Genomic DNA, 26,516 nt, shown 5'->3' with positions numbered 1-26,516 from the left:
CACTCGACTGTCCGTAATGGCCAAAACACCGCATAACATCGGGGGAATCACGCATGTGCGCTTACAGGTAAGTGACGTCAGTGGATGTCTAGTGAGGAGTGAGCGTGCATAGGTAAAAGCACTGATTATGAGAGTATGAAACGGGGTGAAGGGAACTTCGAGGACATCAGGTTATCGTGAAGGGGAAAGCACGTTTTCGAGATATCACTCTAGAGTAACCCACATTATGGTTATTTTCAGTTTATGGTTATTTTCAATGATGACAGTGATGCGAGGGTAACCGCACGTCGCCACCAACACAATTGTAGCGAGAGATCGCTCTTGTTGCATCCTCAAGCCAGCGTTCCCTCTTGTGCTATCCTTGCGCTGTAGACTCTCATACACCGTCCTACCTGCGCCTCTGTGGATCGAGAATGTCTCAAAAATAACGTCCGCGGAGAGCCGGAGCAGAGAAGGATAAATAAGTAAAATAAGGAGGCCTTGCAACAGTAGAAAAGGAGCAACGACGGAGGAGAGAAAGAAGACCTGGAGGGAGGGCAAGAGGGGAGGGGGTGTTTTGGTAAAGATAACGCGTGTTTTCTGTTGCGGGAGAGTCGGAACACGTCCCGCGGATGGGGTGACACACACAGCGTGGAGGTCCCGACGCTGGGCCGCCGGGTTGTGTGGCTCCTGGGCCAGCCTATGGTGTTAACGGGAGGGGATCCGAAGAGGAACCAAAATGGGGGAACGAGAGAGAATGCAGTCGGTGACAGTGACGGGAGAGTCGCCCAGTCTGCCTGGGAGCGGGCGGGAACAGGTAAGGCGTATTTTGCAGATTTATGCAGATGAGTTTGGATTTGCTCCAGGGGTTTATGCGTATCTGGCTAGTCTGTTGTTCGTGTAGCATTTTTACTGGGAGAAACTGGAATATCAGTTACGCCCCTAGATCATCCTTTTGTCTTGTTGTATTCACTTATAATGTAGGTGCATATTCCAAAACAGGAGCCATATTCGTAAGTGTGCCAGGCAGCCTCCCAGGGAAGTAGTAACCTACTGCGGGGAAACTGAAGAGGGTGGCGGAACAGCAACGGGGTTTAAATGCGGTTTTAAGCAGCCTTACTGAATGTAGAGCTGCAATAATGACTTTGCAAGCAGTTATCATTTTTATATGTGTGTTTTTGTTTTAGTCGCTATCTGTGCTACGGCTTCACGGTGTTTCGTAATGTAGTCTACGTGTGTTTGTGTTTGTATGTATTGTATAGTCTATGTATGTCCATCAAAGTACCCATGTGTACAGAAGTCATTCCATGCCGAGATATATGTGGGGATCTGACTTGTAGGGGAGGGGCTGGTATGAAATCAGACAAATCAAAATGTGGTATCAGCCTGGTCGCCACAATAAAGACGGGGCGTGAGATGTTTCTTAAAGGTAATCTGTGCCATTTAGTAAGAAACGGGTAGTAGTCTTTGTTGTTTGATATTCGCATGCATATTGCCAGCCGCTGTTTTCATCTTTCCGTTCCTACTGCATCACCCGTCAGCACCGTTACCGCTAGCATCTTCCCGATGTGTAAAAATGTATCTAGTTTAATCAACCGCGCATTAGGAGCTGGGTCTGAGCTGCGCGGTAAATGTCTCCAGTCTTGTCAACTATCTGCTTCCATCTCCAGCCGTGCATGTCGCTTCTGCATTGCAGCGGAGGGGGCTCGTGTGCTGTAAATGGTTCATTCCCCGCGTCTATGTCTCACCTCCCTGTCCTTTCCTTAACCTCAAGGCAGGAGCCTCAGTCTGTCTTATCAATTTACCGACTGTCACTCTCCCTGCGTCTGCCAGCATCTACCGCGATATTTTTTGTGCGCTGCAGTTAAGTTTGAATATGAGTGTTATTTTGCCTTAAGCAAAATGGAATGCAATGCAGGCAGCTGGGCAAATCTAGTATCTAGCTACGGGTAGGCGCTTAGTATCCCTTAACCCGATACGTCCATGCCGTTACTCCCAGCCGCCACCCGCTGCTGTTGCCATATTAATATTCGTATTAATAATTCGATATCGATCTGTAAAATGTATGGATCGATCTTTTAGGCTAATATGCATTTTTTCCGTTTTCTAGGTTCATTTCCGAAATGGTTAAAGAATTAAATAGAAGGGCTCTGACACAGTCTAACTGTCGGATTAAAGGCAATCACTAGTTGTCGTCGTCGTCCCCCATTAGATGTCGCTCTCTCGTTTAACTTTTAACGACCTACGAACGCATAGAGGAACACCTGTTACATCATTTTTTTTACTATGATACCACCTCTCAGTGTTCACCATGGCTAACCTTACGGTCACACGGATGACACAGGAGAGACAAAGCGACCGGCTGCCATTCATTTTCAATGAGAGTTGGTGATTTTCAGCGACAAGAGACAAGTGCCCGTTGCAAAGCCAACTAGGTGGGGCTAAAATAGACTAGACTCGAGGTCTGGTTTATGCAAATACTGAGTGAAGGCAGCGTGACACACGTTGCTGAAACATATGATCCAACATTTTGCTTCCAGTCAAACATGGAGGAGACGCTTATAGTGGCAGTGTCGCGTTTCCCCATACTCTACAATTTGTCTCTTGATATGTACAGAGATATAGCCTAAATAAAAAACATGCATGGAGAAGGGTGTCCGAAATCGTGGAGATGCCTGGTATACATATTCATATATAGCCTATGTGCACTGCAGTCACAGCTTTTTAGCTTTAACTTTAATACAGTGCCCAACCACTACCTAGCTAGCTAGTTGTTCATATTAGGCTAACAAGAAAACGTTCACAATTGCAAAGTTGCTATTGGCAGTCAGCTACGTTTTCAGTCATTGTAGCTACCTTACAAACCAGCTTTCTCTGAGCGAGCTGATGCAAACACATTGCTGCTTCGTGTCATTAATAAGTAGGCAGTGATACAGGTTGGTTTTGTTTTTAAGGAACTATACCTATGTGTTCCTCAAATAAAAAGACTTTGCTATATAGCCATGCGTCGCTTAATGTCCACGATACGTTCTGTGAAATAGGACGTTATGTGATTTGGACGTTGTGCAAACACCATACTATATACTTAGCAAACCTATATGGAACAGGCACGAGATTGGATGCTGCTGCTTACGAGTCGAAGCATACACTGTTATACGAAAAACTTTTTAATTGTAAGTATGCAAAGTTCACATTAAAACAACGATAGAAAGTACAGTACATAGGCTACATAAGACATTAGCATAGGCGTTTATTATGACTATCAAGGCATATGTATTATACGGTATACTATGTACTGTAGCATTATACGCCTGGCAGTGCAATCTCTCTATTTCCATGAGACATGAGATAGACGTGTTGCGTGCGGGAAGCACTGCCTTCACTACGTCCGGTTACGTCCGCTACGTCCCGTTCTGCGATCGGGATTTTTAAGATTTATTATAACCTTATGGGACTACGGACGTTGTCCGAATGGACGTTACGGACGTTGTCCGAATGGACGTTAAGCTGCGCATGACTGTACAAGCCTTTGGCCCTTTCTTTAGTGGTTTTCACAATTTCCAGTGACTCTGAATTTGTAAATGTGTGTTCCCTTTAGAGCCTTTTAAACATCTCTCCAAATATGTAAAGTTGTTATATAGTATTTCATATCTCATTCTCATCGAATCGATATCGAATCTAATCGGATTTAATCGAATCGTTAGCTTGTGAATCGGAATCGAATCGAATCGGGACATCTGTGCCAATACCCAGCCCTAGTCTATGGCATTCAATATAGCCTGTGCCATGCGTCTACTTTTCCAAATCTTACAAGACACAACGCTCAGTGACTTAAGTTAAATTAATGAACCACACATTGATAACTTGCATAACCTTCTGCTTTGTTTTGAGACTGAGTTAAGGTTACCACATCAAGCAAATAAACAGTTTTTGCCTTTTGTACATATATGACTTCCCCCGTGCAGTTATGACAATCCTGAAATTTGACGATGGGGAGGCCGAAACTGCGAGCGACACGAAATGGGCGAAATGAGCATTTGCTTGATTGAAAAAATGTTCAACTGGAGCGAAAATTTCGCCTCCTGAAATCCAAGCAACTTCAATTAGGGCTAGAAGCTACGCCCTCTTTTTCCAACTTGCTAGCGGCGTTGCTGTGACGTGGCGCAAAATTCGCTTGTTCATTTTGCAGGCAAACGATCAAATCCTCGCGAGGAAAACAAAGCAAAATTTCGCTTCATTCGGTTAAAACACACCTTAGAAGTTTTTCCTGCAAGGCGAAAAGGTGCAAAGCAGCAGAATGAATGTTATATTCTACATAAAAGCTTTTTACTGAAAAGAATATATCCGGATGTAACCCCTTTGTAATCACCAACATTTTGATTAGTAACTGTAATTTAATTATATATTTTTTCTCAGTAACTGTAGCGGATTACAATTACATTTATATTGTAATGTAATTACGTAACGCCGTTACATGTAACTAGTTACTCCACAACAATGGTTACAGCAGAGCCTGATTTCTCTCAAACATTAAGCTAGTGACAGCACATCTATGAGGTATTGTACACCTGTATTGCACCTGTAACAGGAATGAATCTAGTATGATGGATCTCATTGTATCTTATGTCCATTGTTCAGATGACTTTGCAATGAAAATGACCATTGCTTGTTGTACATGTAGGACCACTGTTATTAGTGGTTGTGATCATTGTACTATGATTGCTGTTGTAGTTATTGTGCTGTGATTGCTGTTGCTCTCATTGTGGTTATGGCTGTTGTGGTTTAATCATGGTTGTGGCTGTTGTTCTGTGATCATGGCTGTGGTTGTGGCACTGCAATTATAGTTGTGGTCATTGTGGTCATTTTGCTATGGTCATGGTTATGGCCATTGTGATTTGATCGTGGTTGTGGTTTAATCTGGTCTGATGAGGGAGCGCTGAGCTACACATGGGGGAGGATGAGAAGGCAGAATGAGGCAGGTGCTGATGGAGTGAGAGGGGAAGTAAGGGAGGAAGTGTTTTTGACAGCACTGCTCCTTAGGGATGTCCAATCTGCTGTTTGCTGTCATTGCTTCTGCCAGCATCTCCCTGCCCCTCTGCCCTTCTGTCACTCCCTCTCTTTCTGGATCTCTCTTTCTCTCTGTATCTCAAATTCAAATTCAAATTCAAATTCAAAGGTGCTTTACCTTCAACATCATAACATCTGTATATTAGTTTACAATAAATAACAATAAATAACATTTGTAACTATGCTGATAAATGTAATTGCACTTGTATTCTTTTTATCTCTTAAAATACATATAGTAATTTCTCAAAATTACATTAATATCTTCACAAAATAACATTATATAGAAAATGGCAATAATAGCAAAATATTTCTCACCTCCGCATAAGCGATGCAAGGCCACCGTGGCCATAATAGTCATAGTTCATCGCCATAAAACACTTAAACTATATCAAGCTACATATATAAGAAAACAATGATTATTAATCAAGACCATTACTATACTTTCCTAACATATAATTCAATTCAATTCAATTAATTTTTATTTGTATAGCGCTTTTTACAACACAAGTTGTCACAAAGCAGCTTTACATTGTTCCCAGGCCTGAGACCCCCTGAGAGCAAGCCTAAGGCAACAGTGGCAAGGAAAAACTCCCTATCAGGAAGAAACCTTGAGCAGAACCGGGCTCATGGGGGGGCCCATCTGCTTCTGGCCGGCACTGGGCAGAGAGAACAATAGTAGTTAACAGTAGAGTAATTATAAGAATGTCTCCTAGGATGTCCGGGTCTTGGAATGCAGTTGGCTTTGATGGGCAGGGCAGCGAGGTAGCAGGACTGGAAAACGGGATGAGACGCTTGGGCTACAGCTCCGGACAGGAGCCCGGAGCAGGGAATAGGAAGCAAACAGAAAACAGTGGTTAGTGGATGATAAGAATGGCAAGGATGTAGAACAGAGAGGCAGGAGAGGAGGGGCAGAGAAAAAGGTGTGCAACAAGGAAAGACCCCGGCAGGCTAACATTATGGCAGCATACCTAGGAGACGGGAGGCAAGGGACCGGCATAGTCATGAGGGCGACCCTAAGACAGTCAACACCAGATCACGGCACAGGGTCCATGAAAACAATGACCACTTAGTCCACCAGAGACTCTATGATCCACGCCAGCACCAGGCCATGTCCCTCAGCTGAAGGATTTACTATATAGATATGTTTTGAGCCTAGACTTAAAGGTGGAGAGAGAGTCTGTTCCCCGAATCTCAGAGGGTAAACTGTTCCACAGGAGAGGGGCTTGATAGGAAAAGGCTCTACCGCCTACAGTAGTTTTGCCCACTCTTGGAATGGTGAGAAGCCCGGCATTTTGGGAGCGAAGGGCTCTCTGTGGAAGATATGGATGAAGAAGGTCCTTAAGATAGGGGGGGGGCAAGCCCATTTAAAACCTTAAATGTGAGTAAGAGTATTTTAAAAATGATCCGGTATTTAATAGGTAGCCAATGGAGAGAGGCCAGAACTGGGGTGATGTGCTCAAGGCGTTTAGTTTTAGTTAAGATTCGAGCAGCTGCATTTTGCACCAGCTGAAGGGGTTTTAATGAGACGTTTGCACATCCTGACAAGAGGGCATTACAGTAGTCTAATCTGGATGTTACAAAGGCATGGATTAATTTTTCAGTGTCGTTAATTGATACGATTTTCCTGATTTTAGCAATATTTCTCAGATGGAAGAAGGCAGTCCTAGAGGTGTTAGTTATGCGAGTTTCAAAGGAGAGCTCGGGATCAATAACAACACCAAGGTCTTTGATGGCTGCACTCGGGGCAAGGGAGACACCATCAAGGTCCAGTGTAAAATGAGTGAGTTTGCTCCTGATTGAATTTTGGCCTATGACCAATATTTCGGTTTTGTCTGGGTTGAGGAGGAGAAAGTTTCGGGCCATCCAATTCTTTACATCTGTTAGGCAGCCCTCCATGTTTGAAATATTCAGAGGGACATCGGGTTTGACTGATATGTATAACTGAGTGTCATCCGCGTAACAGTGGAAATTAATGTCATGTTTACGGATGATATCGCCAAGAGGCAACATGTATAACGAGAAGAGCAGAGGTCCAAGCACAGATCCTTGAGGTATACCATATTTTACTCTGGAACGAGCGGAGGATTCGTTGTTGATGGAGACAAACTGATATCGTTCTGATAGATAAGACCTAAACCAAGATAGGGCCTGTCCACTTATGCCAACCAGGTTTTCGAGGCGGTCAAGGAGGATACAATGATCGATGGTATCAAAGGCTGCACTTAGGTCTAGTAACACAAGAGAGATACAGCCATTTATATAACACATAAACCATCAGTGTGCTTTGGAATGAAATCATTTACAGTGTCTAAAACTTATTTTATACTCATTACACTTGACAAAATAACTGTTTCTTTGAACCTGTGTGTTCATTATCTTATTTATACTCATTAAACTTGTCAAAATATTCATTTTCTTAAAACCAGTGTGTTACTTATTTATACTCATTAAGCTTGGTGAAATAACCGTCTCTTAAAACCAGTGTATTGATACTCATTTATACTCATTAAACTTCGTAAAATAACTGTCTAAAAGCAGAGTGCGGGAGTCCAAAACACTATGCTAATAGTTAATTACGTAAATCAATAGGACACCACTAATCCAATTAGCTATGAGAAGCTAAACGTTACTGTAGTTTGCCACCACAGCTAGTTCGCAAGACGGTAGCTAACTGTTTACACTGTCTCAGCTACCCGCCTCAGTCAATGACAAACTTTCTATTTTCGCATTTATTCTTAAATAGTCAAAATAACAATGAAACTGAGGGGGCAGTTTCACCCGTGGCTAGGTTCAGGCTAAATTGCTGTCACAGCGGGGTGTCGGTCAGGACACAGGAGTCAGGTTCAGGGTTCAGTTGTTTATTGGGGATTTTGGAATGGGTGGATGTGGGTGTGTATGTTGTTTGTATGTGTGTGTGTGGTTTCCTGCAAAGAGTAAGCAGGGAACATAAGTCAGGACTGATGGTTACAGTGCGAATGTGCAACATACAATGCGACATAATAGTGCTATTCCAGCAATTATAAACATACATTTAACCTCTATGCACAATATGCAAACAGGCATTCAAACAGCGTTGCAAAGTATATTGCACTGGGATAACACTGTATGGGACATACAGGCTTTGACTGCATTAATGGGTATGGCTATGGAAACATTTATACATCAAGGACAAATACTATCTTAATTAACATGCACACACACCCGTCTCTCTCTACAGGCAATTGTATTACAACCAGTTGAACTTAGGCATACTACTTACTTTGGCACAGACGCACACAACAACAGCACAATGCTTGGTCCCCAAGGACTTGGTCTCCCCAGTTCTTCACCTCCCAAGTATTATTGCGGCACTGAGGTGGGGGAGGTCACCACCACCTCTATACTGTCCCATATCCTTGGCCCTATTGAGGCCCTGATTGACCTGCCCGTATCCTTCGGCCACCAGAGGGCAAATGGTGACCTGGGGGTCTTCCATGGGGGTGCGCCTGTGCCTGCGGGGGTCCTGCTGATAAGGGGAGCAGCAGGACCGGTTTGGGCAGGTTTCAACTGAGTCGTAAACAAGTGCCTGTGAGAGGTGGGGGTTGTGCGCAAACAAAGACAAAGACAAAGACAGACACAGAAACATGTGGCCCTTTTCTACAAACAATGTAATCAGTTACAAACAGACATCAGGAGAAAGTTGGAGCTCAATAAGATTGGAAGTTTATCCATTACTAACCTGTAAAATAGTTGAAAGAAACAGAGATGGCACAGGCTGCTGTTCCATTGCTTATCCAAGTTTGATCTGAGGGGAGAGCCGAGGACCGTCCCCATAGAAACCTGGACGCAACTGCTTGTGCGGTGCCAATCATTAAGGTTCCCACTAGACGCTGCGCCATTCTATAATAATAAACCTAACATTTATTTAATACAAATAATATAACCGATGTGGTCATCCAATTTCCTTCCAGGTTTCTAGTTTAGAGTAAACTAAGTTGATCATTCAGAGATGTAAGACAATTTGATTTTTTGGAATGTGTAATTCATTCAGAGCTGGGAACCTGACTGGGTCTGGCTGCCAAATAGGGATTCAGTGAGTAGTATAAGCCAAGGAGCACTGTGCTGAGGATCTGTGACATAATGCAAATGATATACCCAGTAATGGAACTCTTTCTCCTAAAATCCAGTGACCCCCCCCCCCCCCCCCCCCACTCCCCTCAGCCCCCGTCCTGGCCTCTTATTCCCAGTGGTTGATTTAATATCGCTGGGACACAGGGGGAGAGAGGCCAGGAGGGGAGGTTTTGTTGAGCTTTTAAAAAATTTTGTATACTACACTGGATGGTCTCAGGATGATTACCTGTAACTACAGATGTTTAATCATGAAAAGCCCCATCGTTCCAGTGGACGAAACAGAATTGATCGTTCTGCTTTAAACCAAGCAGCAGATCTCTAATTGCAGTATCTGAGGTCCAGACATTTGCAGTATACAGTATGGCTGTATGAGTGAGAGGGATCAGTGATTTTGTTGGCTGAGAGAGGGATTGCAGCTTCCCCCTGCTTCCTGGCACAGTGGCAGAGGGATGCTTTTGAGCCAAGATGGCTGAGAGAGAGGCTGTAGTATCCCCCTGCTTCCTGGCCCAGTGGCAGAGAGATGTGCTGATGAGGCAGCTGGCGCCAGTGGTCGGGACACTTGCATCATCCTTTTTCTTAACTTCTTTCTCCCCATCTCTCATCACCTTTTCCTGTTCAGAAATAGCGCTGGGTATGGGTTTTCTGGCATTTAACCCATATTTACCTGAAATAAACACCTGCTTTAACCTCCCATGCCCTGTCTTACCTGTCCCAAGGAAACAGATTATAGACTCCCATCTGGGGAGAGCCAGAGAGTGAGGCAGGCACACACACACATGCAGAAACGGCAGCTCCAGCCTGGGTTTGTGGGATTTAAATACACAATATCTACGTTGGGGGACAGACTGGAGACTGCCTTTAACCCTCTCAGGTGTTTACTTTTACTTGGCCCTAGCCGTCTTTGACCTTTGGGGAGCTTCAGTTTGGAAGGTAGCATTTGCGGTTTGCCTGAGCCATTGGTTTCTCATGTTCCCACTCTGGCAGCAGAGGTGTCTCTATGGCACACTAATAAAGCAGTCTTAAGTGGAGTGATACAGTGAGATGGAGAGAGGGAGGGAAATAAAGCTGTTTCGAGATTACCTGAGCCTCTTCCGCCAGAGTGCGCCGAACAGTCAGATTCCCACAAGACAGTGAATGCTCTACTCTGATGTTTCTCTCACACACACACTAGTATGCGCAATTTTAGGTGGCTTCACTGACCAGTATTTGATGATTGATAATATCAGATGAGATGTGGAGAAGTGCTCCTCCGATCAGTGTAGCCACTCAGTGCATATGGAAGCTGAGCCCTATAGCACGGCACATTGCAGGCTGGGCTCTTGCATTAGCTGATGGCAGGGAGTCCGCAGTGGCAGAACCCTGCTGATCTGAAATTGCGGGATGGGTGGGCAGGGATATAAGCTGCAGGAACAAAAATGGAAACAAGTGCATCACAATTTGCTGGTTTCCTCTTGACTCTGATGAAGACACTGATAGCTTTTTCTACAAAACCAACACTTTCACATTGATATTTTAATCCCAGTCCTATTCATAATAAGATAAGAATATGAAACATTCTAAGTTTTGTTTCAACATGATTCCATAATGAATTCTCTCCACTCTTTGTAGTCTCATACCCTCAGTCCTGATTGGTGTAAATCTAGTCTCTAATAGGGCTGAAAGATTAATTGATTTCGAATCAAAATCGCGATTTGAAACAATGTGATTAGCAAATCGCAAACGGCTGCGATTTAGGATATACATTATGCAGCACGTCTGACCCAGGTTTAAATTGACGTGTCAATGGTTTCACAAATTCATGCCATCCTCCTTATGTGACAGTCATGCTCACCAATCAGAAGTGGCCCAAGGCAACTGGGTATACGCCCACCAACAACAAACACGTGAAACCCAAGGAAAACATTACATTCGTGATTCAGAAAAATAGCCTCAGCTGAGCCAGAAGCAACGTTGTACAGTTTAGTCCTGAAGAAAAGCAGCACTTCGGTGATATGGGAGTATTTTGAGATGACAGATGTGCAACAAAAGAAGGTATTGTGCAGAGCCTGTCGTGGAACAGTCGCCACATCACGAGGCAACACTAGGGTTGCCACCTTTGATTTGTGAAAAACCGGGACATGTGTTGGAAAATTTTTGATTAAATGTATACCCCATATGTAAATTCTAAGCATTGCCAGTATATGTTAGTTTTTGATTTTAGCCACTTTATTTTAACTATGCACAGATGAATTAATATGTTAGCCTTAATAAACAATATGTATCCTATTATACTTTGTATGCAAGTGAGCAGAAGCTAAAAGAAGAGATGGGAGGGATAAGCAGCTGTAAGATACCTGTATGCCAAGTAAGGCTTGTTATTGGGGCCTGGCTAGACGCTGTCCGAGCGCTGCTCGGAAGATGGACCTTGAGTGTGAGATAAAAGAGTTGGACTCTGTAAAGGGTTGGGCTGCTGAACAGGGATTCTTCATGAGATATAGCCAAGGCAGAACAGGTCAAGAAGGGATAGTTATTTTTATACATAGATTAGGTATACATGGCCTCTGCAATACTGGAGGGCAGCCTAAGCAGGACTGATATTCTTTATTTTTTATATACTAGATATGTGCGGCCTTGATCTCCAATAGTGTACAGCCAAGGCAGGGTAATTATTTTTATAATTAAAGAGGTGTGAGCTTGGCAACAATCGTGTACAGGAAAGGCCAAATATGGAATGAGAATGATGCCAGAATGAAATAGTGTACAGAAAATATGTTATGAAACTGAAGGAGGGGGTAAGAGCATAAAAGAAAGATGTATTTTGTGGGATTTTTGGACTGCTTGGGGTTATGACTGATGACGCTACTGCTCCGCGTGGACCAGCCCGGTTTACTGTATGTGATTGATCACCATATGCAACAATCCTAATTACATTATTATTTGTTCTTTATTGGGCACTGGAATTCACATTCTGTAATTATTATAAAGGTATGTATAAATCATATAACTTAGAATTGTTACAGCACAAGTGTGGAGGGAGCCTCCAGTCCGATTGGCCTAGACTGGGAGAGGTTCTCCACCACAGACACTCGGCTCTTTTTTTTTTTTTGGAGGGGGGGATTAAACCATATTTGCAAATATACTATGTTAACAGTTGTAGGACTCTATATTGCCTCTCTTACCTATATTTGGTAAGATGCAGACGCTCTCCCTGACACAGCTGCACTCACTCTGGACTCCTTTGTCTGCTGCTGTCCCTTTCTACATTAAATGCAGATTATTTACTTTAACATGTAAACATATACTGTCTAATTATAATGTACTATAAAATATAATCATATGTCCAAAGGTATACTCCCCTGAGCAATGAAAACATAATTAGATGTATTATAATGGATTATAAACAGCTTATTTAACTTTTTGGGCAACCTAACACTGACATTTCTCACCTCTTTTTCGCACTTACTTGCCACAATCCGTAGATAAGTAGCTGTAGCCGTGAAGCACTCCATAGTATACACTACTAAGCTCCGCTACTGCTATCCTGTCTTCCTCTGGTGAACTTTTTTGTCATAAAAGTTGCAATGACTAGATGTTTTGCGTTTGCTTAGTACAAAACTCTGGTGCTTCCAGCGCTGTTTTTCCTTAATATTTAACTGAAATTTTGGTTGGACACAAAACACAGGTGGCGAAGAACAGGTCTCCTTGGGTGGGCCTTACCCGTTCAGAAAAGTTTTCTCTTTTCGCCCAGTGTTGAGTTGTACGTTTTAAATCGTTTTTCTTTGACGCTGGTGGCTCGTCCGATTTTGTTTTGTCGTCCTCCTCGTCCGTCTCTCCCCCCATTTCACAAAACCAACAAAATAAATAGAAAGTAAAAAAAAAAAAAAAAAAAAAACTAACGTTACCTCTAGCTAGCATTTTAACTCACGGTGCGGTCGTGGATGTGGATGCGCGCGGCAGACCGACAGCCCGGGCAGCTGCTAGGCAATAAGATGAGCTTTCGTGTTTCTGCTACCAGTCAAATAAAAGTAGACATGGCCAATCGTCGCTGTGTTTTACCCGTTTTTACCCGTTTATTAATTTTCCGGGACAGTCGCTCAAAAAAGGACAATCCCGGGAAAACCGAGACAGGTGGCAATCTTAGGCAATACCACAAACCTATATCAGCACTTGGAAAAAGTACCACAGGCAGCTGACGACTGTACGGCCAAAAAGTCAAGTGAAAGTAGTGACGCTGTAGCCCAGTCTAGTAAACAAACTACTATTTCAGAATCGTTGTTTGTGTGTGTTTTACTCCCTATTAAAAGGGCTCACAAAGGCACCATAAGGTAACGAACGCCATAACGCTACTACCTAGCAACTACCTAGCTAAAAGACATGGTGTCTATTAACCCTTTCGCGCGTACGGTCACGCCGGTGTGATTAGCCTTTTAGCAGGCATGCTAAAACCGGTGCGATTAGAACACAAGATTGGAAAAAAATTCTAGCTAATTCTAGCTTTGAGGAAACCGTGATTTAACATTGAAGAATATTGCAAATGCGGCGGTGAAAACAGACTGAAAACGTTAAAAGTGTTTTAAAGGATAATGTCAATAAATAAAACAATAAACAGACAAAGTTATCTTAATTCTGGTCAGCATGCCAAACCCTTTGTACAGACTGTTTGAAACATTTTGTAAGTGTTTTAGCTGACGATATAAACAAAATAAATACACAAAAGAAAAATCTCAGCTGTGGTCAGTATCTTCTGTACAAGTTTTACAAAGCAAAGTCATTACCCTACAAGTTACGGGCAAGAAAAACAAGTCTGTCTACGGTCTCAGGTTTTAAAGGTGCCCTGTGACAGCTGATAAGCTTCTTGAATCCGGCATTTTTGACAGTGCTAATGGGAAGCATATCTTTTGCAATGCAATATGCAGTTGCATTTGTGACGTCTTTGTGTCTTTTCGTTTTTTGTCGTAAGGCATGGTGCTGGAAAATGCTGATACGATCGTTTTCTGCTGGGTGGTCGCACTGGGTACTGGCCTGGTGTTTGTCGAGGGTCCACTAACACTCGTGTGGGAATTTCTTACTTTCTGCATGTTCTAACAGGTGATATTGTTTCAAATGATTAAACAGGTTTGCAGTGTTGCCTGTCTTTGATGGCACATGTCTTCGGCATAGTTTGCAGTGCACGATGCTGTTTTTTGTCTGATTGTAAATAGCCAAAATATCTCCAAGCTACTGAAGTTGAGTGACGTTTCTTGTCAACAATGTCTTGTTCCTTTGAGCTGGTCATGGGCACTGCTTTTTCTCCAGTGTCGCTTATTTCGCTTATTCCGCTCCAACTACAAGCCTGTCAGTCACTGTGTGTGTAAATAATACCACATGCTGGCCTGAATTTATACCTCTCACCGTGCAACCTAACGTGCACAATGCAGATCTCTATTCCTGTGACATGATTTGCCGTTAGCCTGTCGGCGACAACGCTACTTAACCAGGTCTCAGGAGGAGTGACGTAGCCGCTGCAACCACTCGGCTACCTGCTACCCGCTACCTAAGGCTTTACGCAGGACTCACACGAGCTAATCGTGAGACCTGGTTAAGTAGCGTTGTCGCCGACAGGCTAACGGCAAATTGCCTTTAGCTCAACTGGCAACGTCGCTGGCTTTAAGGGGTTGGCAGCGAGCAGTAAGAACCTCGGTTCGAAACTCGCTCGCTCGCCGACCCACGTAACATCATATTAAAAAACACAACGCAAGAGACCACCCGTTACATTGGTGCCGTGACCCGGATCACTGGCTAAAGCACAGCTTGGCCGCCAGTGGTCGCTGAGGAGTCAGAGGAGGTCAAAGGGGGGTGAGTGTAGCAGAGCTGAAGTGATTAGCTCGTGTGAGTCCTGCGTAAAGCCTTAGGTAGCGGGTAGCAGGTAGCCGAGTGGTTGCAGCGGCTACGTCACTCCCCCTGAGACCTGGTTAAGTAGCGTTGTCGCCGACAGGCTAACGGCAATTTGCTTTTAGCTCAACTGGCAACGACGCTGGCTTTAAGGGGTTGGCAGCGAGCAGTAAGAACCTTCGAAACTCGCTCGCTCGCCGACCCACGTAACATCACATTAAAACACAACGCAAGAGACCACCCGTTACATGTGCGTGCACACTCCTGAGTAATGTGTTGCTGTTGCAGGGACCACATACTGACTGAGTGGTTGCATACTTTCTGGCTCTTATTTCCGAAGTGCTGGTAACCCCAGGGCCTCAACAATAGAGAGGCTCCACCTGCAGCCCCTGTCAATCTCAAAAACTGTCTATTCCAAACCATGCAGACTGTCACAGCCTGTGTGTGTGTGCATGTGTGTGTGTGATGGCTCTGTGTGTGTCTATATATATAGGTGTGAGTGTGCGCGTGTGCGCATCTCCATGTAGCCTTACTGTGTCAGTGATTCTATTTGAAATGCTTAGTGTGGTGCTGCACAGCCCTCCATGTGCGTGTGCATGTCTTCGCTTCCTCTCTCATCTCCATGCCACCTACTGGCTATTGCTGAGAATGTAATACCGCAAGCTACCACTCAAACCATGAAGGCAGCAAAGTGCCTACTGTCCTGATAGATTACTGAAAAGCTTAATGCATTCACTCCCCCATCATTACCCTACATTTCAGCAGGACACAAGGCTTGGCTCACACACAGGAAATATCTTCATTCCTCTGGAGAGGATGTGGGAATAGACTATGTGGTCACGGTGAATGGAGTCTTACACCAGTGAGAGTAACTAGCTTTGGTTATTTCTTGTTGTGATGGTTGTGCTAACTCATTATCTGTCTTTCTTATTATAGTAGCTGTTTGTAATTTAATTGCTGAATTTTGTGTTATGGATTTTGTGTGTATGTATCACTGCAGTCTAGGGTTGAATTGTGATTTATACCTGGTTAAGAGATGAGTGAATCCAATGTTAACCCTTTGCTTTTGTCTCTTTGTTTATCCTTTCTCCTCTTCCTTTCCTGCCTCTTCCCCTGCTGTATCTCCTGTACTTCTCCTCTCCCCCTGTCCCTCTCCCCCAACCCCTGTCCAACGGCAGCAGTGGCCACTGAAGCAGTCTCTGAGTGGCTCCCTGTGCAGGGAGTCCCACTGGAAGTGCCTACTGCTGACGCTGCTGATGTACGGCTGCTTTGGCACACTGGGCTGGTGCGTGTTGTGCCGTGTGCCGGTGCTGTCTGCCAACGACCCAATGGGCTACCGCTTTGGCGAGCGGGCGCGCCTGCAGTCTGGCAGCCCCTGCTCCAGCGGCTACGTTTACATCCCACTAGCCTTCCTGGCCATGCTCTATGTGGTCTACCTGGTGGAGTGCTGGCACTGCTACTCCAAGACAGCCATGCTGGCGCAGGCCGAGGTAGCCGAGGTGTACGAGCGCGTGCAGCGCCTCCAGCAGGCCACACCCTGCATCTGGTGGAAGGCCATCAGCTACCACTACGTGCGGCGGACGCGGCAGGTGACACGCTACCGCAACGGTGACGCCTATACCACCACACAGGTGTACCACGAGCGCATCAACACACACGCCGCTGGCTCTGAGTTCGACTACGCACGGCACGGTGTCCGGGATGTCTCCAAGGAGCTGCTGGGCCTGCTGGAGCACCCGGCCACGCGGCTGCGCTTCACCAAGTGCTTCAGCTTCGCCAGTGCCCGGGCCGAGGCTGCCTACCTCACCCAGCGTGCCCGCTTCTTCGGCGACAACGAGGGCCTGGACGACTACATGGAGGCGCGGGAGGGCATGCACCTTAAGAACGTGGACTTTCGTGAGCACATGCTGGCCTTCCCGGACCCCACCCGGCCACCCTGGTTTGCCCGCTGCCGCGTTTTCTGGCTGGCTTCAGCACTGCTTCTGTCCTGGCCGGTGCGGGTGGTGGCCGAGTACCGCACCGCCTACGTGCACTACCATGTGGAGAAGCTGTTCGGCGACGCTGAGCCGGGCCGGGAGGGGATGGAGTCAGGTGGTGAGGGGGGCAGGGGGAGCGGGGGCAGCGGGGGTGGTGGCAGCTACCGCGCCATCTCCCGCGTCAACACGGTGGACATGACAGAGCTGGAGTGGCACATCCGCTGCAACCAGCAAATGGTGCCCAGCTACTCGGAGGCCCTGCTAATGGACACTGAGCCAGCCCCAAACCCGCCACTGCTGTCCACAGGCACAGGGAATGCCAACGCCCTTGGTGCAGGGTACTTCCTGCAGAGCTGCCCCCGCTGCCGCCGGTCCTCCAGCAGCACCTCGCTCCCCTCACGGATCCGGGGCAATGTGGCCCTTGGCGGGACGGGGGCAGGGGCTGGGGGGAGGGCTGGGGCCGGACCTGGGGGGCGGATGGTGCTGAGTCGGAGCGGCTTCTCACTGGGGCGTCTCCAGGCCTCACGCACTGCCTGCCTGTTCCACTCACGGAGCATGGGTGGGGGGGTGGGGGCGCGGGGAGATGAGGCCGGTGGGGGCTTCCTGGGGCTTGGCAGCTGGCAGGATGAAGAGAGCAGGGGGGTGCTAGAGGGAGAGGGTGATGAGGAGGAGGAGCAGGAGGAGGAGGGACGGCAGGGGGACGAAGAGGAGCAGGAAGGGGAGGGGGAGGAAAGAGACAGACCTCCAGCCTATCAGGATGCTTTGTTCTTCCCTGTGCTAATTGTGCATGGAGAGGAGAGCTGCCATGGAGGAGTTGGAATATGAGAGATGGAAAGGGAAAGAGGGAAAGAAGAAAAGAGGGAGAGGGGGGAGAAGGAGAGAGAGAGGAGCTGACTGGAATGAAAGGCAAAACACAGGGCTAAGCAGTAAGAGGCCAGGTGAAGGAGAGGAGGAGAGCGAGAAAACTAAAAGGCTATACAGGTAAAGACCACAACACCACGTTAGACCACTTAGATCACTTTAGTCTAGGTTAGACCAGATTAGACCAGGCAGAGGGGATATGTATTGGAAGGAGTAGACAGTGCACCAGAGCAGGAGAACTTTGTCTTCATTTCAGTACCCTCTGTGTATGAGAGGAAGGGGGCAGTGAAGCCTGTCCTCCAGCCCAAAACACAGTGGAGCTGTGAACATTGCAAGTGGCACACACACAACGCTGGGATTTTCACAGAGTGTCACACACAGTTGGAGCCTTTTTCTAAGTTTTGTCTAAAGGATTAACAGACATGCCCTTTGAAATTACCGCACAGTGGAGGAGTAAGGAGAATTTCATTCTCTCTCTCTCTGGATCTGATCTGACTGGTGGAGACGTCTGCTGTTAGCCCGCTTCCTCTGCTGTCAGCCTCACTCCCCAAAAACACCCAACAGGAAGTAAAGTGTGAGTGATCCTTATGCAGTCAGTGAACTGTGCGTGATCAGGGTCCACAGCTGTCTTTACATCTGTAGGATTCCACTGCCTCAGAGGGCAGCAGCAGCAGTCAGCACGGGGTTCGGGGAAGTGTGGGGCAATGAGGATTGGTTTCTGATCATGAACGAGACAATCTTGCCACAATGAGTCAGGGTGAATCTCATTGCTCTGACCTGACTTCCCTTAAGCAGGTCAACCTGCATGCGCATCAGAGCCACCCCTTTTTTTGGCGGTGTGTCTGTTGCAAACCTGTTTCCTGGTCTAATCAAAATGAATGAGGCAGCTCCCTCTGTGCTTGGGATCGTAGGATGTTGAGGGCTAGGATTTGACAATGTATTTGTGTGATGGATCCTTAATTCTTTCCCCCTTTCCCACTCGCTTTCTTACATCACCAGCTGACAACCGCCCCCACAGAGAGAGAGAGAGAGAGAGAGAGAGAGACCATTGAAGGATTACTACTCTGGGTTTGGGGAGTGACACAACCGCCAAGGACTTGCTGTCTGTTTCCACAGGAAAAAAAAGACCAGAATAAAACTGATAGAGTGGGGAGGAACAGATGAGGACTGCCTGTTGCTTTACTGTCTGTCACCTGTTGCTTTTTTCTTGTGGAATGATTACAATGTTTTTGCACGGTGTTGTTTTTCTGCATTTCGCACTCTTGAATTATACCATCTTGCCTCGCACAAGGGAATGATCCCTGACTCAAATGCATACTCACTGTGCTGCTCAGCCTTGTATTATGGGAGAAAAGTTACAAGTGGGGCAGGCTGCTACGCTTTCCTCACACAATTTGTGATTGTATCATGAGGCATGGAGGACGATCGGAGATGAATGAGCGCAATAGGCACTGGAAAGCTCTGCTGTGGATCAGCACACTGGCGTTTATACTGAATCATCGAGCATTTTCGAGAAATTGCATTTTACATACACCTGTCTTTCACACTCAGAAAACTCTGGAAATTCTGAAACTGCAGATTTGTTTCCGCTGGCTTGAATCTTTCCATCTGCTGGGGTATTTTTGAATGGTGTTGTTGAATAGTTCAAAAAACGTATGGGAATACGAACTGCCGTAAAATGGCGTTCTCACTAATCACTGTGGTTTTCACGCAGGGGACTGACCCACCTTAGCTGTATGTGTGGTACCTGTTCTAAGGTCTGGCTCGCACGGGAACCTGACCCGCACGGGAACCTGACTTTCTGGGTACTGCAACACTTGCCTGGCTCCCCTCTAAATCGCTTCGCTGTTTTGGAATTGTGCGCGACTGAGCTCACAGCGTCACGCCTCTCTCACGCATTTACGCCCTGTCGCGAGTCGTTCAATAAATGACAATTCTTGTATCCATTTGTTTGGAAGCGTTAACATATTTTTAGTTCCAGCAGTCGTCACATCGTATGAAAACACGTATACGCGTCTGGTGTCTCAGCTAGCCTACTTTTATATCTGGGGTCGGTCAACATCCTATCAGCCCGCGTCAGTTGACTGGGGAGACGTTTCTAGCTTGCTCGCTTCTGGGAATAGTTGACCTACTGTTACTGCTATGACTGGTCTAGAAATTCGTGTCTCAAGCCATACCTGTCTGGTATAATGGCGAGGAAAAGGCAGTTAAAAAGGAAAACAGACAGAACATTACACTTTTAAGGGTTATAAGTCTTTCCTTTACAGAAATTGGGGGTTTTCTAAAACTTTTGGCCGGTAGTGCCGTCAGGTCAGGCACAGCGTAGAAAATTAGAGGTCATACTTTCTATTTAAAAATGCAACAATTACTTACACACATTGTCTGCTTTTCACGTATGTCAAATGTTTTTCTTGTAGGCTAAGTCTAATGAATTCGTTAAGGAATTCGCCTGCTGGAGTGAGCGATTCTGTCAGTGCTGTCCATTTGAGAGGTAACCATGGGGGCGCGATCACGTGGAACGTGTAGCTCTCAGGACTGCGTATGCATAAGTCTTAAGGACGCGTCTGTCATCAGTCAGGTTTCCTAAAGGCTATCCTATTCATTGACTGTTGCAGCAATACATAATCGCATGGATCTTGTGTCATGGTACAATATCGTATTAACATTCGATCCAGAAGCCATTAAAACCTCCACATTGACATGGTTATTTTAAATTTTGTATACGTTATATTGCCTTTTTGTGTGGAATGTCATAATTGTATAGACTCTTCATCACCTGTTGCCTCTATATTTACGTTGACTGGGGGGTTGGTATGAACCACTTTGTCACAAACACGTGCACACACACAAACACTGTCACACAAACAACCTGGGCTGGGATCCAGGCGAATACATACACTATCCTGTCACAATATTGACGTGACAGTGCTTTAATGTTGCTGTACCATCACAACAACGTTGTCAGAATGTTATGCGCAAACGACATGAATGTGTACTGACAATGAAACATTGACATTGTAAAGGCAAGAGAATGTATGTCACTGACGCAGCAGGGTGTAGCGGCGGTAATCTCTGGGGCGAAGTCAGATGCGGTGGTGCTGGGTTATCTCGGGTGACTTCAAGAGAGCTTAACATTACGATCAAAATAACACCCGACAATGACACTTATGCTATTCCTACTACTACAAATATTACTATAGTTCTGAATGATGATGGTGATGACAATGAAGATATCAATAAAACCAGACTGCTTTATATTACAGGATTTCTCTTTATTTGTGTGATTGATTGTGTTTGATGCCTCGCGTTTTTCTATGTTACTGACCAAATATTTCGCTAATAAAACTGAATCATTGCTTACGGATAAAGTTGAGCTTGGCGTATTGTGCCTCGTTATATTAATAGAGATTAATGGAGAAAGACTGAGGTTGGGGGTTAAATTATTCCAAGAACACAGCAGAAGTGGATGTATGTGTATGGCGTCAGATTTATGTCAAAAGTCGCGAGCGCAGAAAACATTCTCCCGCACAAAGCAGCCACCACGCGCGAGAGAATTTCTGCTTGGCGAGCGCTGGAGGGCATACGCGCTCGTGCGGGTTAACTCTTCTCGAAGTTTAGTTCTGCTTGAGCGAATCGAATTTTAACAATTTGGGGGGCGGAAACCGAGGCAGGCATTGACCCTCTTATGATTGGTCACTTTCAACGCAACCACACCCACATGACCTCCTTGAACCTTGATTGACAGCTTCCGTTAACTGAACGACAGGCAGGCAGTGTTTGGCCAGAGGCTCTTTATATCAAACAACTGAGTCCTGACAACAAGTTCTGAGTTGAAAACACATTGAGCGGAACAATGGTGGCAACACCTGAAGATTTACATGTAAATTTTTCCCTGTTTACACTTGGTTTTAAAGACAGACAGTGTTTGGCCAGAGGCTTGTTATTTTACATTTACATTTATTCATTTAGCAGACGCTTTTATCCAAAGCGACGTACAAAAGTGCAAATAGTGGCCAAACAACAGGCACAAGGGCAAGATGTGTACAGGTCATACAATGCAGATAGTGCTGAAGCTGAGCGCAAGGTCAGTGTGGCGAGACAACTAATCTGATCTGAGGTTACATATAACAAATACAGTCACTGGGACAATAAAGTGCTGCTATACTACCTAGGCAAAACGTGCCACAAATACAACATAAGAGATAGTACTACAAGTACGAGACAAGAATCTTAGATTTACAAGGTCAAATGGCAAGGGTGTCAGTCCAGGTAGAGTCTGAAGAGGTGTGTCTTCAGCCCACGTCTGAAATTTCGAACAACTGAGTGCTGACAATAAGTTCGGAGTTTTAGACACAGTGGACGGAACAATGGCGGCGACACCTTAAGATTTACATGCAAGCGATACTGATAGATGGCTTCGTCTATAACCAGCAATTTACTTAGTCTGAAATTTGGTTGAAACATGTAAATAGCTAACGTTAACTAATTAACGTTAGCTATGCTTCTCCTATCATTCAGCCGATTGCATGCAATAGACCAAACGTTAAGTAACGTTAACGTAAGTAAATTGCTGTGTTGTTAGACGAAGCCATCTATCAGTGTCACTAAGTCCCCGTTTACACGTGGTTTTAAAATGACTGTTGGGCGATCGGACCACAAGTGGACAGCGCTAAATACAAGTGTAAACGACCACCAAGACGCATTGTGATCCGATCACTCAAACCACGCGTCCCGACGTGGTCTGGGACGCATTTGACCACATATCTTTGTAGTGTAAATGCTAATGCGTCCCCGACAAGTACGTAACAGGAACATACGTCATCAATGCAGGACGTGGTGGTTGTTTTGGTGACAGCGCGCCAACACTCGAAAACATGCTTTTCTAACATTCTTCCTTTTTCATCTTGCCCTGTGCTCTTTTGCAAGTCGCAAATGACTTTGTCCTGCCAATCTCAGCAGTTGGAATAGCCCGTACATGTATATTAGTTCTTGAAACATTTTTGTTTTCTTAGCTAGCCCGTGCTAAACAAATCTGGCGCTTGTCTGACGACAGAGACTGACGTAGGCGGGTTGACGTAGCAGTAACGCAAGTGGTCAGCTGGACACCGTGGAGATGCATGTTACAGTTTTTCCCGATTGCAAAGACACGTTTTCTGAAACCATTCACCATTTTATCAAAACTACACACACATTCTCAAAACGTCATTCTCATCCGTGCAACCAGCTAATTTTCCGGTAGAAATCAAACTTTGCCCTCAGACAATACACACAAGCAATCAAAAGCACATACTACATGACTGCCTCTTAGACACTAGAGGGATTAATTCAAAACACTCTTACCAAAATGTAATTTTTTCTTCTGAAATCAGTATTTTGAGAATCTGCATTATTTTGAACTTTGTAACATCACTTTACTGACATACAGATTACCCGTACAGGAAGACACCATCAAGAGACATTCAAAACAATACTATAGAACACCTTTGCAATGTCACACTGACAAATTACTGTATGGAGAGAGCAGAAATTTTCCAACCCTTTATTTCCAGAAAACCATAAGGAAGGAATAGTGGTACATAGGGTAGGTAGGTAGAGTACAATTTTGAAAAAATGGAAAAACTTACAAAAATATTGCATAAGATTGCATTATGCATAAGATAAACAAATGTAATTCCATACTATAAATCTAATTAAAACTACTCTGCATCATCATCTCCTCTCTGGTCTGGATCTGGCACAAAACTTCATCAACATCACAAAGGATATTTTCCCTGGCTAGGCAATGCAGGAAATATGTCCTGGTATGTCTAATCCAGCCTTGGATGGACACATCTCCACAGGCCTCCTCCATGGAAATCAAGAGGCTTTCTCTTGTGTAGGGGTTACTGTCATAAACATTCCACCGCTATGCTGACAAAAATTCTTCTATTGCATTGAGGAACAGGGAATATGCAAGTAAAAAAAGATTTGTGAATGTGGGGTGGTCATTGAACCGGGCACGAACCAGAGCAGCCCGATGGAAACTAACGTTATCCCAGATGATAACATACTGGGACTGCTCTGGTTGCCCTGGTTCCCCTTCCTGTTGAAGTCGCTGGTAAAATTGACCTAGGAATTCACTAAGATGTGTGGTGTTATATGGACCCAAAATGGCATGGTGGCGGAGGACCCCTTGCTGCTGGTTGCAGCACATAGAGTCACATTGCCTCCTCTCTGGCCAGGAACCTTCACAATGGCACGATGACGGTGACCAATGATGTTCTGTCCCCTTCTGCGCCTTGTTGAAAGGTTAAACCCTGCCTCATCAACAAAGATATACTCATGGGGTTGAGACATTGCATCGAGTTGAAAGATTACATGCAAACAAATGGCCCTATATATAGGGATCCTGAGATTCTGATTGGTGTGTCACTAATTTAGTAGCTTCGTGTTTACACCTGGGGAAAGGTGTGCTCTTTGAGTTCTGATGATAATGACTTGAGTGTATTGTATTGGTTGCGTGTGTTTGCTGAATGAACATATAGTGCAGTGAATGATTCATCTGACCACTTTTGCATAGAGTTTTGCAAAAAGGGTTTTAACGACAGAAACTTGTGTGTTTACAGTTGTAAGAAAAGTGTGTATCTTTTGAGAAATGAGGCAAGGCTATAGATTTTCTTGCTGAGGGAACTGGTTATAGTCTGTTAGCAACTGGGAAAAACTGTAGAAACAGGTGTAAACGGCGATGTGTCTCGGCTGGCCACTTGTGATCGCCCAAGACGCATTTTAAAACCAAGTGTAAACAGGGAAAAATTTACATGTAAATCTTCAGGTGTTGCCACCATTGTTCCGCTCAATGTGTTTTCAACTCAGAACTTGTTGTCAGGACTCAGTTGTTTGATATAAAGAGCCTCTGGCCAAACACTGCCTGCCTGTCGTTCAGTTAACGAAGCTGTCAATCAAGGTTCAAGGAAGTCGTGTGGGTGTGATCGCGTTGAAAGTGACCAATCATAAGAGGGCCACTGCCTGCCTCGGTTTCCGCCCCCAAATAGTCAAAAAGGTCGATTCGCGCGAGCAGAAATCAACTTCGAGAGCAGACTTAACCAGCGAGAGCGCGTATGCCCTCCAGCGCTCGCCAAGCAGAAATTCTCTCGCGCGTGGTGGCTGCTTTGTGCGGGATAATGTTTCCTGCGCTCGCGACTTTTGACATAAATCTGACGCCATATTATGTGTGTTAAAGAGAGAGAGAGAGAGAGAGAGAGCGCGCGCGCGCGCGAGGGGGGGGGGGGGGTAGGTAAGGTTATAAGGATGTTTACATCGAGTCATTCGAGGATTCACAGAAGATGTAACAAAAATTGGTTACTCAGGTATTCAGGTTGTAAATCGGGGCCTCCTATGTATACCTAAGAACAAACAACGACTTGTATCTCAAACGTCGCAAGTGTGCTTGCATATTTGTGAAGTCAAGCATTGGTACACCGCATTTAATTTTGTGGAAGCAATCCATTGGCATATCCTCAACAATAAAGAAGCCATGCAAATGTGGTATTACACGTTCCCATGTCTCCATCTAGTGGCGTGTAGGCTACAGCAAGACTTTTTTTTTTTTTTTTTAGATCTCTTGATAAACAAGGAAATGGGCCTAATAACTTGCCGTAATTATTAGAAAAATCAAACGAACTATTTGTTTGAAAGCAAAAACACCTATTTAACGAAAGCTAAGTTGTCTTTAACAATGTGACATGAGAAGAAAGATAGTTGTGTATAACTTTCACGTACCCTGGATTACTACATCCTGTGTCGGTCTCTATCCTCCCACCCCAGTTTCTCTGACCCTGTAATCAGGGTTTAGAAGCGGGTCCAATCTGGGTCACGTTTCTGGCTACCAGTGCGACCCTTGAACTACCTGTAGAACGATCAGAGTGAGGCTCTCTCCGTAGACCTTCAAGAAGCGGTAAACTACAACGCTAATACTGGATACACACAGGACGGAAACCTTTACCCAACTTCAATAGGAGAAAACGATTCATGAACATAATAAATACAATTCAACTAAAAAACTAGAAATCAGAAGACATCGGTAAGTATTGATACGTTACTTCACAGAGCTGTAATAAGTCATAGCCTAAATGACGATTTCTTTGCAAAGTACGACACAGCACCACACTTAGGGCACCTTGATTGGATTATAATATACATGGTGTGCTCCCATAGGTCACACAGTCATTGATGGTGTGCGAGTTTAAATATGATTACTTTTGGAATTTGACCGTTTGGTTCGGCATACCGTGAGACGGCTAAGGAGATGGACGACAAACGATCCGAAGAGACACAGGAGATAAGTGGGATAAGCTCTTGTAAACAGCTTGCAGGCACTTCATGACGGAGAGATCAGACCGGCTGCTGCGGCCATTTAGGGTTGATGTTGAAAGAGTTGCATAAGGTTTCTCTGTGTGGGTTATTGTGGTCAAGTGGGTTGTACAATAGTGTAACGCACCGAAATGTGACTTGCGTGATGTGTGGTTTTGCACAGCAACGTTACTTTGTGGTCTGATGAATTGAGGATACACATTAACTTTTTGATCATTCATTGGACGAACACACACTTTTACTTGTTTTGTTCTGTGCCCATTCTGGTTTGTGCTATATACTACCATAACTGCTACATGCATTTGAATTGTTTGAAAGACTGTC

At 45.1% G+C, this 26,516-nt stretch overlaps 1 protein-coding gene across 1 annotated transcript; it reads left to right on the top strand.

Annotated features, from left to right (window-relative positions):
* The first annotated feature begins 87 nt into the window (after nt 1-87).
* Nucleotides 88-21,088, top strand: LOC118791595 (transmembrane protein 151B). The gene is made up of 2 exons (XM_036549013.1): nt 88-796; nt 16,185-21,088. The coding sequence occupies exons 1-2, from the start codon at nt 719-721 to the stop codon at nt 17,805-17,807; spliced, it is 1,701 nt and encodes a 566-aa protein (XP_036404906.1). The 5' UTR covers nt 88-718; the 3' UTR covers nt 17,808-21,088.
* The last annotated feature ends 5,428 nt before the right edge of the window (nt 21,089-26,516 follow it).

Source organism: Megalops cyprinoides, chromosome 16 (assembly GCF_013368585.1).
Source record: "Megalops cyprinoides isolate fMegCyp1 chromosome 16, fMegCyp1.pri, whole genome shotgun sequence".
NCBI classification, from domain to species: Eukaryota; Metazoa; Chordata; class Actinopteri; order Elopiformes; family Megalopidae; genus Megalops; species Megalops cyprinoides.
Note: the sequence above shows the minus strand (reverse complement) of the source record. Positions and strands in the feature narration are given on the sequence as shown.

Excerpts from the sequence above, each read along its gene's own strand:
- LOC118791595 (XM_036549013.1), top strand. The coding sequence starts at position 719 with ATGGGGGAACGAGAGAGAATGCAGTCGGTGACAGTGACGGGAGAGTCG. Across the intron at positions 797-16,184 it reads CTGGGAGCGGGCGGGAACAG|CAGTGGCCACTGAAGCAGTC; the intron begins GTAAGGCGTATT and ends GTCCAACGGCAG.